Source organism: Salmo salar, chromosome ssa12, assembly GCF_905237065.1.
Source record: "Salmo salar chromosome ssa12, Ssal_v3.1, whole genome shotgun sequence".
NCBI classification, from domain to species: domain Eukaryota; kingdom Metazoa; phylum Chordata; class Actinopteri; order Salmoniformes; family Salmonidae; genus Salmo; species Salmo salar.
Genome location: NC_059453.1, coordinates 53963864 through 53979214, shown reverse-complemented (window position 1 = coordinate 53979214; position 15351 = coordinate 53963864). Strand labels below are relative to the sequence as shown.

Here is a 15351-nt window from a genome sequence, read left to right as displayed (position 1 = left end):
TCTCGGCTGGCAACACTATTGGTGTGTTCGAGCCCTTAAATAAAGAGTGACTCAGACTTTCATTCGATTTCAGCTAAGACTGAAATCGAATGAAGACCATATAAGTTAGCGTCACGGTCCATACAAACCCAATAATAGAACTGAGATCCTCTGTGAAGAATGAGTGAAAAAGAATATGGATGTGCAACGAAATGGACCTTCATGATTGCTGCAATAGAAATATACATATCTCGCGCAGGGATTACATGTAAGGGATTACATGTAAGGGATTACAAAAAAGGTAACTAATCAGTTACGGTACCAGAAATAATATTGTAATCAGATTACAGATACTTTGGAAAAACTAGGTTCCTTTTAAAATCTTTGACACTTCTGTTTTCTCAATGACATTCAAATCAGCCAGTGCGCTCTTTCAACAGCTGCATAGGGCGGATCCCAGCCTATGGAATAAAAGTGGGGCGTTTATTGCTCAATCTAATTCATGCTGGTAAAAAATAAATTCGTAGGCCTAATGGACACATGCTCAAACTCGAACACTTTTGATAGACTTAAAAGGATCAATCTGTAGTTACTATATCCATTTTTGGATTTATAAATCATAAATATTAATGTAAATATATTATTATTATATGTAGTAGAAAGCGATGGGTTAGATGAAGCCTACACAACCAACCCATAAAGTAAAATGTAACATCCATATATGGCCAGCTATGTCAACTTTACCATTGATTTATCCAGCAATAGATGTCATTCAATTGGTAACACAGGTTTTTGTCGACTTCTAATGCCTCTTAAGGGGAAAGTAATCTAAAAGTAAATGAATGTAATCAGAATACGTTACTGAGTTTGGGTAATCCAAAGGTTATGTTACGGATTACAATTTTGGACAGGTAACTAGTAACTAACGGATTACATTTAAAAAGTAACCTACCCAACCATGCTCCCGCATACAACACTGTGAACCCTGGCATATCCCCAAGTTTGTTAGTCTGAGTATGTGGTGGGGGGGGTTGTGTTGTTGGGGAAACAACATACTGTACGAACATGAATACCCAGGGCTTGACCGTGGCACAACCCTGGAAATTCCACTCTGGGTACTGCAATGCCTAAGTTGATCCAGCAACCTGGTCTCAGAGCATTTCGTGTTATTCTGTATGTAAATCCGGGACACTCTTTAGTATGAAATGTTACATTTAGTATGGTTTCAGAGGACGGATGGTTAATTAAGGCAAAAATTAAAGGAGGGTGGTTGGTCGGGCGAACTTCTAGCAACCCAAAAGTTGCGAGTTCAATCTCATCATGGACAACTTTAGCTAATTAGCAACTTTTTAACAACTTTTTAGCTACTTTGGAACTACTTAGCATGTTAGCTAACCCTTCAACTAACTCCTAAACTTAACCCTAAACCCTAGCCTAGCTAACGTTAGCGACCTAGCTAGAATTCGTAACATATAATACGTTTTATAAATTCGTAACATATAATACAAATTGTAATGGATAACGTCATACGAAATGGGTGATGGACATCCTCAAATTAATACATGCCATACAAAACGTAACATATCATTCTAAATGGCGTATAGGGTATTTACGAGAATTTTTTAAAATGAAATGTATGCATTCACTACTGTAAGTCGCTCTGGATAAGAGCGTCTGCTAAATGACTAAAATGTAAAATGAATAAAACGAAATGCTCTGAGACCAGGTTGGATCCAGACAGATGCTACTCCTCAACCCCTACATCCTCATACAAACAGACCCAAGCCCCACACACACTTCCACCATGTTTTGTGGTTGCCATACAGTTGTCATTTGCTTTACAACCTATGATTGTGTCAACATCATAGGATGTCTCATAGCAGACAATACTTTAAAACTGACTGAATCTTCTGTTCACGCCGTGTTTTGACCAGCCTCGGAACACAGTAGAGGGGTGTTGTCGGAGGACTTCCAACATGTTTTTATAGACGACACCTCAGCATCCTGACTGAAACATCTGTATTCTCTTCACTCTGTGTTTTGTATCTAGCCTCAGAGGAGTTAAACAAGGTGGTCTCGGAGGCCTTCCTCTCCTTCTTTGTGAAGACGGTGGGTCACTTCTCCTCCCATGTCAAAGGCAGCAGCGGTAGGCAGCCCGGAGTGTTCCAGAAGAAGAGCTTCTGCAAGGCCTCCGAGCACAAGGCCAGCCAACATTTTGTCAAGCGTTTTATCCAGACACAGATGTTTGACGTCTTCATACAAGAAGTGGAGAGACGGCCCACACAGGAAGGTCTGACCGCATCACTACCTGATAGAGTAGAATAGAATGTAATAGAATACAATTTGACTTTGTACTTCCAAAGATGGATGTGTGGGTAACTTTTAAAAACATTTTTCATAGATGAATATTCACTTACCCACCCAACAATGATTCATTTGTTTTTCCCCTGTCTTGTTTTTTTTTATTTTTAGGATTCTTCCACCAAAAAATTGCAGAGTACCAAGAGAGTAAGAAGAAAGAGAAAGCAAAGAGAGGTGAGGGGGCTTGTAGTGTAAATGTCTTCAGACAAAATAATCTTATTTGTCACATGCTTCTTAAAACAACAGGTATAGACTAACAGTGAAATGCTTACGGGTCCTTTTTCAACGATACAGAGTTAAAAAAATAAAAATTAAATAGAAATAGTGACACGAGGAACAAATACATTTTTTACAATTATGTAAAATAGTTGTATACAGTTGTGATGCTGGCTGAGGGTCACAGTATATAGGATTTTTATTACATTTTTTGGGGGGGGTAGATCAGATTTAATAGTATGGCTAGATAGTAGATTCCATCAATGTAATTGTCTGCATCATTTCCAATCCCCAATATAATATTTTTTGTAAATGTGTACACACACACACACAGTACCAGTCAAACGTTTGGACACACCTATTCATTCCAGGGTTTTTCAATATTTTTTACATTGTAGTATAATGGTGAATACATCAAAACTATAAAATAACACATATATGGAATAATCTAGTAGCCAAACAAGTGTTAAACAAATCTAAATATATTTGAGATTCTTCAAAGTAGCCACCCTTTGCCTTTGTGACAGCTTTGCACACTCTTGGCATTCACTCAACCATCTTCATGAGGTTTTCACCTGGAATGGATTTCAATTAACAGGTGTGTCTTAAGTTAATTTGTGGAATTTCTTTCCTTCTTAATGCGTTTGAGCCAATCCGTTGTGTTGTCAATTCGGAAAATTTCTAGAATTTTTAAAGTTTCTTCAAATGCATTTGCAAAAACCATCAAGCGCTATGATGAAACTGGCTCTCATGAGGACCGCCACAGGAAAGGAAGACCCAGAGTTGCCTCTGCTGCAGAGGATAAGTTCATTAGAGTTATCAGCCTCAGAAATTGCAGCCCAAATAAATGATTCACAGAGTTCAAGTAACACACATCTCAACGTCAACTGTTCAGAGAAGACTGCGTGAATCAGGCCTCCATGGTCAAATTGCTGCAAAGAAACCACTACTAAAGGACACCAATAAGAAGAGACTTGCTTGAGCCAAGAAACACAAGCAATGGACATTAGACCGGTGGAAATCTGTCCTATGGTCTGAGTCCAAATTTTAGATTTTTGGTTCCAACCGCCGTGTCTTTGTGAGACGCAGAGTAGGTTAACGGATGATCTCTGCATGTGTGGTTCCCACTGTGAAGCATGGATGAGGAGGTGTGATGGTGTTGAGGTGCTTTGCTGGTGACACTGTCTGATTTATTTAGAATTCAAGGCACACTTAACCAGCATGGCTACCACCGCATTCTGCAGCGATATGCCATCCCATCCAGGTTTGTGCTTAGTGGGACTATCATTTTGTTTTTCAACAGGACCCAATTGAGAGGGTTTGGGATGAGTTGGAAAAGCATTCCAGGTGAAGCTGGTTGAGAGAATGCCAAGAGTGTGCAGAGGTGTCATCAAGGCAAATATTTGTCACATGCGCATGTATTTGTCACATGTGCCGAATACAACAGGTGTAGACCTTACAGTGAAATGTTTACTTACAAGCCCTTAACCAACAATGCCGTTTTAAGAAACACCCCCCCCCCCCCAACAAAAGTAAGATAAGAATAACAAATAATTAAAGAGCAGAAGTAAATAACAATAGCGTGACTGTATACAGGGGTACCGGTGTCAAGGTAATTATGTACATGTAGGTAGAGTTATTAAAGTGTCTATGCATAGATAATAACAGAGAGTAGCAGCAAAAGGGGGGGGGTGGGACAATACAAATAGTCTGGGTAGCCATTTGATTAGCTATTCAGGAGTCTTATGGCTTTGGGGGTAGAAGCTGTTTAGAAGCCTCTGGGACCTACACTACCGTTAAAAAGTTTGGGGTCACTTAGAAATGTCCTTGTTTTTGAAAGAAAAGCAAAAATATTGTCCATCTAAAATAACATAAAATTGATCAGAAACAGTGTAGACATTGTTATTGTTTTAAAAGACTATTGTAGCTGGAAATGGCAGATTATGTTTTATGGAATACATAGGCGTACAGAGGCCCATTATCAGCAACCATCACTCCTCTGTTTCAATGGCACGTTGTGTTAGCTAATCCAAGTGTATCATTTTAAAAGGCTAATTGATCATTAGACAACCCTTTTGCAATTATGTTAGCACAGCTGAAAACTGTTGTCCTCATTAAAGAAGCAATAAAACTGGCCTTCTTTAGACTAGTTGAGTATCTGGAGCGTCAGCATTTGTGGGTTTGATTACAGGCTCAAAATGGCCAGAAACGAAGCATTTTCTTCTGAAACTCATCAATCTATTCTTGTTCTGAGAAATGAAGGCTATTCCATGCAAGAAATTGGCAAGAAACTGAAGATCTCGTACAATGCTGTGTACTACTCCCTTCACAGAACAGCGCAAACTGGCTCTAACCAGAATAGAAAGAGGAGTGGGAGGCCCCGGTGCACAACTGAGCAAGAGGACAAGTACATTAGTGTCTAGTTTGAGAAACAGATGCTTCACAAGTCCTCAACTGGCAGCTTCATTAAATAGTACCCGCAAAACACCAGTCTCAACGTCAACAGTGAAGAGGCAACTCCGGGATGCTAGCTTTCTAGGCAGAGTTGCAAAGAAAAAGCCATATCTCAGACTGGCCAATTAAAAAGAAAAGATTAAGATGAGCAAAATAACAGACACTGGACAGAGGGACTCTGCCTAGAAGGCCAGCATCCCGGTGTCGCCACTAGGAGCACCACCTCAGGATGAGCGTTTTCCTGTTTGCTTATGGCGGAATACAGCTCATTGAGTGCAGTTTTAGTGCCAGCCTCGGTCTGTGGTGGTTTGTAGACAGCTACGAAAAATACAGATAAGCTGTTGATCACACTTAGAGTTTATCATGAGATACTTTACCTCAGGTGAGCAAAACCTTGAGACTTCCTTAGATATCATGCACCAGCTATTGTTTACAGATATGCATAGGCCCTCGCCCCGTGTCTTAACAGAGGCTGCTGTTCTGTCCTGCCGATAGAGAGTGAAGCATGGAGGTGTGATGGTGTGGGGGTCCTTTGCTGGTGACAGTCAGTGATTTATTTAGATTTGAAGGCACACTTAACCAGCATGGCTACCACAGCATTCTATAGCGATATGCCATCCCATCTGGTTTGCACTTAATGTGAATATCATTTTGTTTTTCAACAGGACAATTACCAAAAACACACCACCAGGCTGTGTAAGGACTATTTGACCAAGGAGAGTGATGAAGTGCGGCATCAGATGACCTGGCCTCCACAATCACCTGACCTCAACCCAATAGAGATGGTTTGGGAATAGTTGGACCGCTGAGTAAAGGAAGCCAACAAGTGCTCAGCATATGTGGGAACTCCTTCAAGACTGTTTGAAAAGCATTCCAGGTGAAGGTGGTTGAGAGAATGTCAAGAGTGCGCAAAGCTGTCATCAAGGCAATGGGTGGCTACTTTGAAGAATCTCATTTTGATTTGTTTAACTTTTTTTGGTTACTACATGATTATTTCATAGTTTTGGTGTCTTCACTATTCTACAATGTAGAAAATAGTAAAAATAAAGAAATCCTGGAATGAGTAGATATGTCAACTTTTGACTGTATATGGCACAATTCTGACTGTATATGGTCCCTTGTTTTGGTTCTTAAATACAAGTGACATACCTTTATTTGAATCGGAATTGTCTTTAACCAATGTTGGTCTTTAATGCAGGGCAAACAGACAAGTTCCTTACTTTTTCCCACTTCCACTTGCCTCTTCCATTTTTGCGGTAATGCTGGATTTAGTTGGTTGTATTTTTGGGTAGAGTGGACATTTCCATATTTTTTTGGGGTAGCTGCATGTGTAAAAAAAATAAAGTCGCACACTCCATGTATAATCTCCCAGCAATTTGAATGGGTATTTACCAACGTTTCGGCATCACTGTGCCTTCTTCAGGCTAATGTCATGAATACTTGAACCAGGTTATGTAGACAAACAGTTAGTGTAACCAATGACAATAGTGAGAGGTGTCATAATGATTAAGTTAATTAACATTAACTAGTGACACTGTTACAAAATACTACATGGCATATTAAATATATTACGCTATTGTTATCATATAGAAACATAATGGAATATTGTACATCATATTAGCATCAACATACATTATTATTTCATTCAATTTCACAATTTTGTATTTCATTTTTGTTCCATGTAATCTTTTGGTTCAACCTTAATATATAATGAACATCATCAACAGGGGGAACATATTAGCGTACACCTAATAAGCTGTAAAAAGATTTTTTCAATTTATAAGACTTGTTCATGAAGGAAAATTTGTTCATAAGAAAGGCCTGGGATCAAAGTCAATATTCAGACCACTAGGGGTCAATGTTTTTAGATAGGATATCCAGTAAGCCTCCCTTTGTAGTAGTAGGATCTCGATGTTACCTCATCTCCTTGGTAGAGCAACATGCTCAATGCCCGTGTATTTGAGGGAGGAGATGAGCTGCTACTGGATAGTCAAAGTTCTTACACCTGATTGAGCTACGTTGTTCAGCTATGCGTTTTAATTGTCTTTTCGTTTGTCCTACGTAGGCTTTTCCACATGAACAGGTGATGAGATTACTCTATTGGTCTTGCATGAGATGATACCCCTAACAGGGATTTTTCAACCTGTATGTGGGTGTCTGAAGAAATACGTTTTTATAGTGCTACTGCACTGTGCATGAGCCACATTCGTAGTTCCCATTTGGGATAGGTGTCTGAGTGGGCTCAGGGGGCATGTCAGATCTCAAACTATCTCCAATATTGCGACCACGCTTATAGACCACCAGTGGGGGTTTCGTGAAGAGATGTGCAATTTTTTTGTCTGATTGCAGAATATCCAGTGCTTTTTCAGGATACCTTTCATTTTTCTCCAATCCCTTGGTGTACTTAGTGCAAAAGATGGTTGCGTTGTTTTTCTTCTTTGGTTGAGTTTTTAGTAATTCCTCTCTTGGTTTAAGATTGCAGCAGCAAGAGTTTTTTTTTCCTTGTAGCCTCTCATTCTGAATTTCTGTCATTTTTTTAGCATTGCTTTCAAAATCTGTCTGGTGGCCACAGATTCGTTGAACCCTGCATAACTGGCTGTATGTGTAGACCATTCTTGAGGGGAAGGGGATGCATACTATCCACACATAGCAAGGTATTGCAGTCTGTGGGCTTTGTGTCCAAGTCTGTGTGTAATGCATAATTCTCTTTGATAATCCATAAGTCCAGGTAGTTTATTTTTCTCTTATCAGTCTGCATGGTGAATTTGAGGTATTTAGAGCTCTCGTTTAGTAGAGTTTGGAATTCATTTAGTTCCTGCTGACTTCCTTCCCAGAGCACAAAGACATCAGCTATGTATCTTTTCCATAGAAGTATTTTAGAAAGTAAGGGGTGTGTCTGTTTTTTATAAAGGAATGCTTCTTCAAATTGTCCCACATACAGGTTTGCATAGTTGGGGGAAAAAGGGGAGCCCATGGCTACACCCTGAATTTGAAGGAAAAAGTCTGACTCAAAGACAAAGTAGTTATGGGATAATACCAGTTCAGTAAGTTGTAAGATGCAATCATTAGATGGAGCAAGGGTAGAGTCTCTCTGCTGAAGGAAGTGTTGCAGCACCTGCAAGCCTCCAGTGTGTGGGATGTTAGCGTACAAGCTCTCCACATCAAAAGTGGCCAGCAGGGTGCCCTCTGGTAACCTTCCTAAGCCCTCTATCAATGAGATCATGTGACTAGTGTCTTTGACATAAGATGGGAGATTCTCAACCATCGGTTTAATGTGGTGATCCACAAATTTAGAATTGTTGGATGTCAGAGTCGATTGCTGCTACAATGGGTCTACCTGGGCAACTCCATCAGTCCTATTTATATCATTTACAACGATTTATATTTTTATCAATTTATTATGTGACTTTAACCACAATAATTGTGTTTGTGCTGTCTTTTCTGGTGGATTAAACTGAAATTTCAACTAACTTTCTATGGCTTGTTTTAAAAATAAAGATATTTTGGAGATTTCATTTTCGAAAAACCGAAAGTGAGGTTGTAATCTGCATAAAGGGAAAAAGGACATTCTTGAACATGGGTTGACACATTCTTACTAATCTGCTAGAGAACCAGTATGGAATTAAATGTAACTTTTGTATCACTGATGCCTTTAGTGAGATGTTTATTTTAATTTCTGCCCTCCAAATTCATTATATAAATAGGCCCGTTTTATTTTGTCTGGCTTGCCGTTCCATATAAAATGTAATATTTTTTTGCTAATATAATTTAGAAAACAGGTTGCTAGGTGTAGGCAATACCATAAGCAAATGGGTAAACTGGGATATGACTAAAGAGTTAAGCTCTTTAGTCATACCCTCCTTTTCTTGTAGTCCACGATCATCTCCTTTGTTTTGCTTATTTTGAGGGCGAGGTTGTTGTCCTGTCACCACACTGCCAGGTCTCTGACCTCCCAATAGACTGTCTCATTGTTGTCAGTGATCAGGCCTACCACCATTGTTATCATTAAACTTAATGATGGTGTTGGTGTTGTGCTTGGCCATGTCGTGGGTGAACAGGGAGTACAGGAGGGGACTAAGCACTCACCCCTGAGGGGCCCCTGTGTTGAGGATCAGTGTGGAAGATGTGTTGTTGCATACCCTTACCACCTGGGGGGCGGTCCGTCAGGAAGTTCAGGATCCAGTTGCAGAGGGAGGTGTTTAGTCCCAGGGTCTTTAGCTTAATGATGAGCTTTGTGAGCACTAGGGTGTTGAACGCTGAGCTGTAGTGAATGAATAGCATTCTCACAGTTCTTCCTTTTGTCCTGGTGGGAAAGGGCAGTGTGGAGTGCGTCATCTGTGGATCTGTTGCGGTGGTATGCGAATTGGAGTGGGTCTAGGGTTTCCAGGATGATGGTGAGCCATGACCAGCCTTTCAAAACACTTCATGGCTACTGACGTGAGCGCTTCGGGGCGGTAGTCATTTAGGCTGGTTACCTTCACTTTCTTGGGCACAGGGAGTGTGGTGGTCTGCTTGAAACGTAGGTAATACAGACTCGGTCAGGGAGAGGTTGAAAATATCAGTGAAGTCACTTGCCAGTTAGTCCTTTAATAGTTTGCCAGCCCTGCCACATCCGAGTGTCAGAGCCGGTGTAGTAGGATTCAATTTTAGTCCTGTATTGATGCTTTGCCTGTTTTGATGGTTCGTCTGAGGGTAAAGCAGGATGTTTTTTTAAATAAATGTCTGGGTAGAGTCCCTTGAAAGCAGCAGCTCTACCCTTTAGCTCGGTGCGGATGTTGCCTGTAACACATGACTTCTGGTTGGGATTTATATTCGTACGGTCACTGTGGGGATGACGTCATCGAGGTACTTATTGATTTAGTCGGTGACTGAGGTGGTATACTCCTCAATGCCATTGGATGAATCCCGGAACATATTCCAGTCTGTGCTAGCAAAACAATCCTGTAGTGTAGCATCCGTGTCATCTGGCCAATTCTGTATTGTGCGAGTCACTGGTACTTCCTGCTTAAGTTTTGTCTTGTAAGCAGGAATCAGGAGAATATAATTATGGTCAGATTTGCCAAATGGAGGGCGAGGGAGAGCTTTGTACGCGTCTGTGTGTGGAGTAAAGGTGGTCTAGAGTTTTCCTTTGTCTCTGGTTGCACAAATGAAATGCTGGTAGAAACGAGGTAAAAAGGTAAAACGGATTTAAGTTTGCCTGCATTAAAGTCCCCGGCCACTTGGAGCGCCTTATGGACTTATACAGCTTGTTGAGTGCAGTATTAGTGCCAGTGTCGGTTTATGGTGGTAAATAGACGGCTACGAAAAATATACAGAAACTTTCTTGGTAGATGGTGTGGTCTACAGCTTATCATGAGGTACTCTACCTCAGGCGAGCAATACCTCGAGACTACCGTAATATTAAATATCGCCCATCAGCTGTTATTGACAAATAGACACACCCCCGCCCCTCGTCTTACCGGATGTAGCTGTTCTGTCCTGCCGATACACAGAAAACCTTGCCAACTGTATCCATGTCGTCATTCAGCCATAACTCGGTGAAACATAAGATATTACACTTTTTAACGTCCCGTTGGTAGGATAGTCTTGAACGGAGCTTATCTAGTTTATTTTCCAGTGATTGCAGGTTGGCCAATAGAACGGATAATAGAGGCGGGTTACCTACTTGCCAAGGAATTCTCACAAGGCAACCTGATCTGTGCCCCCTGTATTTCCTTTTCTGCATGAAAAGAAGGAAAAATTGAGAGGGATTTGGGCCTTGTCTGGGAGCAACATTATATCCTTTGCGTCAGACTAATTAAATAAAAAATGTTCGTCCAGTTCGATGTGTGTAATCGCTGTTCTGATATCCAGAAACTATTTTCGGTTCTAAGATGGTTGCATCAACATTATGTTCAAAATATCACAATTGGTGATAATGGCAGAATGGCGCCGGAGGGGATGGCTGCCCGTGAAATGGCAGCCATTCCCTCCAGCTCCATTCTCCTCAATCATGGTACCAATAATTGCTTCTATCACACCAGACATATGTCCTTGAACCAATTTTATTTTAAAAACACACACAGAATTATAAAAATAATTTAGTTGCTACCGGCAGCCTGCAATACCCCGGTCGGCCTTCAACTTGAGATAATTGAATTTGATGTCGGGGAGGTGCAAATTCGACAGCCGAATGTTGTACACTGTAGTGGTTTTCCAACTGCAATTCTCAGATCAACATAACTGCTACTGTTTAAAGGATTTTCTATAAAAATGTTGAAATTAACTATATACCTCCATATCACACACTGACAAACTGAAAACATAACATGTGTACAATTAATCGGTTAGAGAGACGTCTCAAATCACTTTCATTTGTATCCCCTGTAGCTTTAGAAATCACAGAAAAGTTAGACCCACGCGAACGTGGCCAATCAAAAACACCCTAATGATTGGCTGACAAATTGTGCCTCCCATCCCATAATGCAAGTGATGGCTGCACGGTGCAGTTTGTGACACGGAACCCAAACCGGCTGCGCGTGTGCGCTATCGTGCATATATTTATTTTGTCCCCCTACACCAACCGCGATCAAGACACGCAGGTTAAAATATCAAAACAAACTCTCAACCAATGACATTAATTTGGGGTCAGGTCGAAAAGCATTAAACATGTATGGCAATTTAGCTAATTAGCTTGCACTTGCTAGCTAATTTGTCCTATTTAGCTAGCTTGCTGTTGCTAGCTAATTTGTCCTGGGATATAAACATTGAGTTATTTTCAGAATACGATTGACACAAGTATTTTTTTTTGTAATTATACGTGATCGGAAAAAGTAATTTCGGCTGTTCTGTCTGTAAAGAAACTTGCGGAGTATCGGTTGAGCCTGCTGCAACGATTGGATTAGAACAAGCCGCTCTGTCTGCTATCATTTCCCCAGACAGACGCGCGGCTGTTAAACTCGTTTCAGGGCACAGGTCTCCACTTCCCCAAACATCATGTATGAATCAGAATCTGTAGCTGGTCATTGTTGTTCGATCTACTATAGTTATTTTTTTGTAGACTTTGCAGTGGCCATATGGTTGTTTTTGTCTGTCTACTTGTTGTTTAGTAGGCCTACTTTGACTGTCCGTATAATTATTGCACTGCTGAAGATGTCTTATGTCGCCCATGCTTCCTGCTATTTTGATTGTACAAATGCCAATGTGTTGAATGAATGTGTGCTAAAGACAAAGAAACACTTAAAGTAACTTATCCTGTGTTCCCAGATTTCTTTGAAATATGTTCTATAATTAATAACAATATGAGTGAAATAGATTTTCTTCCCAATTTTTTAAAATTAAGCATGTTAAAAAGCAGCGATTTTGTAATGGTGTGGGCGTACCCCAACAACAATGGCGTGGGCATATACCGTCTATAGGAAATGTTGTGGTCCTTAAACATAGGTGCTAGGGTAATAAATAATACTTGTAAAGAACAGGAAGGCCCACACACTGTTTATGCTCCCACTTCACTTCTTTTTGACAACGTTTCGACCCGAAACGCGCCAGGTCAAAGAAACTTGAGTGCTCACGTCCCAAAATATACACATTTTACCTCACATGAACGTTATGCACATGATGCATGGTGGGTGCGAAAACAATTCAATTTACTTTTGCGCATAGTCAATTATAATTAATCACAGAGGTGCATATGGTCATAAAGGATTATATACATACAAATCGGTCCAAATTAAAACCTAGGCAACAGTTCAGACCAATCCACTGCTCATAACTAATAGATAGGCTCATTGCTCATAACATTTAACCTATATCAATCAGCGTTGTGCCAGGTGCCTATCTTGGTAGGCTTTAGTTTGTGAACTGTATACTGTAAAATTCTATATTTTTTTATGCCATGAATCACTCAATTGACATCAATGAATTCTGGTAAAACGACTGTTAAATCATATGCTGCTTTAAATAGGCATAATACGTTATTGTCCTTCATCAGCCAGTAAGCTTCAATAGGACACATGGAAAGAGCCTCTATTTCCTACCATTTGAAATTATGGTGTAGTGTACAGTGCACTGCTGAAATATATGGGTTGGGCAACAGTGCATTTTTCATTGATACACCGTTAACTGCTTTTTAAGTCAAACATAACGAGTGATAGGCTACTGTTAGATTTGGCAAGTGACATTTTAGAAAGGTGATGTTGCGACCTCCCGAGTGGTGCAGTAGTCTAAGGCACTGCATCGCAGTGCTTGAGGCATCACTACAGACCCGGGTTCAATTGCGGGCTGTGTCATAACCGGCCGTGACCGGGAGCCCCATTGGGCGGCGCACAATTGGCCCAGCAACGTTGCTGATGATGTCGCCATAGTCTAAGACCGGAAGAAACGGAGGAGGTGAGGTGAGGAAACATGGCACAAAGGTGCTGAAATTAGACATTCCTTCTCTACTAGCGCATCAACAGGCAAATTACATTTCTCTGGATCAGGTCAGGGGTCAACGTCAGGAGACCAGGCTGCTCCCTAGGGAGGTGGTGGCGGTCTTCTCCCTCTCCTGCGGGAGAGAGTGAGACCGAGAGAAAGAGGCAGGGGCAGGGGCGAAAATCTGATATCAACTTTGGAGGGGACAATTACATGAAATTTTCTCAAGAGCAATTCCTGAGGGGGACACCAAAAGTAGTGCTGTAACACATAGCCTACATTGTAATATGGTAAATGTATATTGAGGAACCAAAGAAATAAGGTGTTTGCCGTACTCCTAACTACCGGTACCCAAAACTACACAACTAATCACAACAGCAATACCATTGCCTTTAACAAATCTCAGTTCAGTCACCAGTTTAAGTTGAGAGTGGGGGTATCCATGGCATTTTCCAATTATGTTCCTATTTTACAAGTAAAAAAAATGGAGAACCTTTCATAATGTTGCCAAACAAAGACTCAACAAACTTACCTGAGACTCCCTGTCTCTGCCAGTCTGTCCCTGCATATCTGTCCCCAACTCTGCTGTCTGTGTGCCATCTGTTGCCTGCTCTGCCTAATGACATCATTGTGAAACATTTCCATTAGAATTTAATTTCTTTCTTATGAACATTTTATCAACTAGTCTTTGAGATATTAGGCTACTAGGGTTCTTACTTTGCGTTTTGGTGTACTGAAAAATACTCTGATGTCCGTCTTTTATTTTTCTGCCATTTTTCTACCTGGCTGGCTGGCTACACACACACACACAGTGTGTAGGTTATTTACAGTAGGAGATGGGCTTCTATCATCTTTTATCATTCTATTTGGGCTTCGATCTAAAAGGTAGCTAGCAAATGTGAAACGGATTAAAATGACAAGAGTTGACAGCTGTATGAGTTCACCATTTACACAACATATGCTGCAACCTTTTGTAATGTTAATAGTTTGTTTCATATTGGCTGGCTTCCAACAATAGCTGAATTTGCAAAGCTAGCGAGCACCAATTCCGTTTCAGTGGTGTTTGCTATAATCTTTGCTACCCGGGTTAAATAAAGGTGAAATAAAATAAATAAATAAAAGTTCCCTTGCGACAATTTAGCTTTTGTACCGAGACCATTAAATATATTTAAGGCAATGGTAGAAGAGAGTGTAGTTCTGTTCAGTTTGGACTTCAGTTTATCGCTAACCTTATCACAGGGACTTTGAAGCACTAATTTACATCATCTGCATGCTGATCTTGGAATCTTTGCTTTCGTCAATTTATTCCATCTTTGACGAGGCCACATAAATGGAATAGGTACTAGCTAGCTTAACAGTTAATATTTGCGCACTAGCTCTGCATATTCAGCTAGTGTGTGTGCGCGATTGACTGGATTAACCTCACGTCAGTTACGTTCATTGAGTGCCTTTCAGACAGTAGACACGACCCCTCTGTTACCTTGCCAACTAAGGAACTGGCAGTGGATCAAACCATTGTGAGGCAAAGGGTGGGGGGGTCGCAATCTTTTGAAACTTAAAAACGCGCTATTAAGTGTCTATAATCAGCACAATTGCTTTCATTGCATATTATTAATATTATTTAAATTACATAGTTATGTTTCAGTGATATATTGGGGGGGAAAAATCATATTTTTCCCAGGATGGGGGGGTCGTGTCCCCCCGTCCCCCCCGGGATTTCCACCACTGGGCAGGGGTGGTGTATGATTTCAGAAAGCATAGCAGTCGTCATCTAAGCTCTCCGCAATAGGACTTCTATCTTCATCTGAGTTTTCATCTACATCAGTCATCAAAATCAGCTTGTGGTCGGTGTTCCTGGTGTTGTCTTGGTATTGTGTCAGTTCACTCAATCTTCCCGTCAGGTGGCAGAGAAGGCCGTTCCTCACTCCCTCTGACAACTCCACTGCATTG

The 15351-nt window shown here is 40.7% G+C and overlaps 1 protein-coding gene across 5 annotated transcripts in view; it reads left to right on the top strand.

Annotated features, from left to right (window-relative positions):
- The window catches only part of LOC106565115 (DENN domain-containing protein 2D), a 36780-nt gene that overhangs the window by 17108 nt on the left and 4321 nt on the right, over positions 1-15351 (top strand). For 4 of the 5 annotated variants that reach the window (XM_014131856.2, XM_014131857.2, XM_014131855.2 and 1 more), the window contains 2 exons: positions 2030-2269; positions 2452-2514. In XM_014131856.2, coding sequence (XP_013987331.2) covers positions 2030-2269; positions 2452-2514 — 303 coding nt within the window. Of the gene's footprint in view, positions 1-2029; positions 2270-2451; positions 2515-5675; positions 8481-15351 lie in introns of those variants that run through there. The other variant, XM_014131859.2, reaches the window with a different exon arrangement.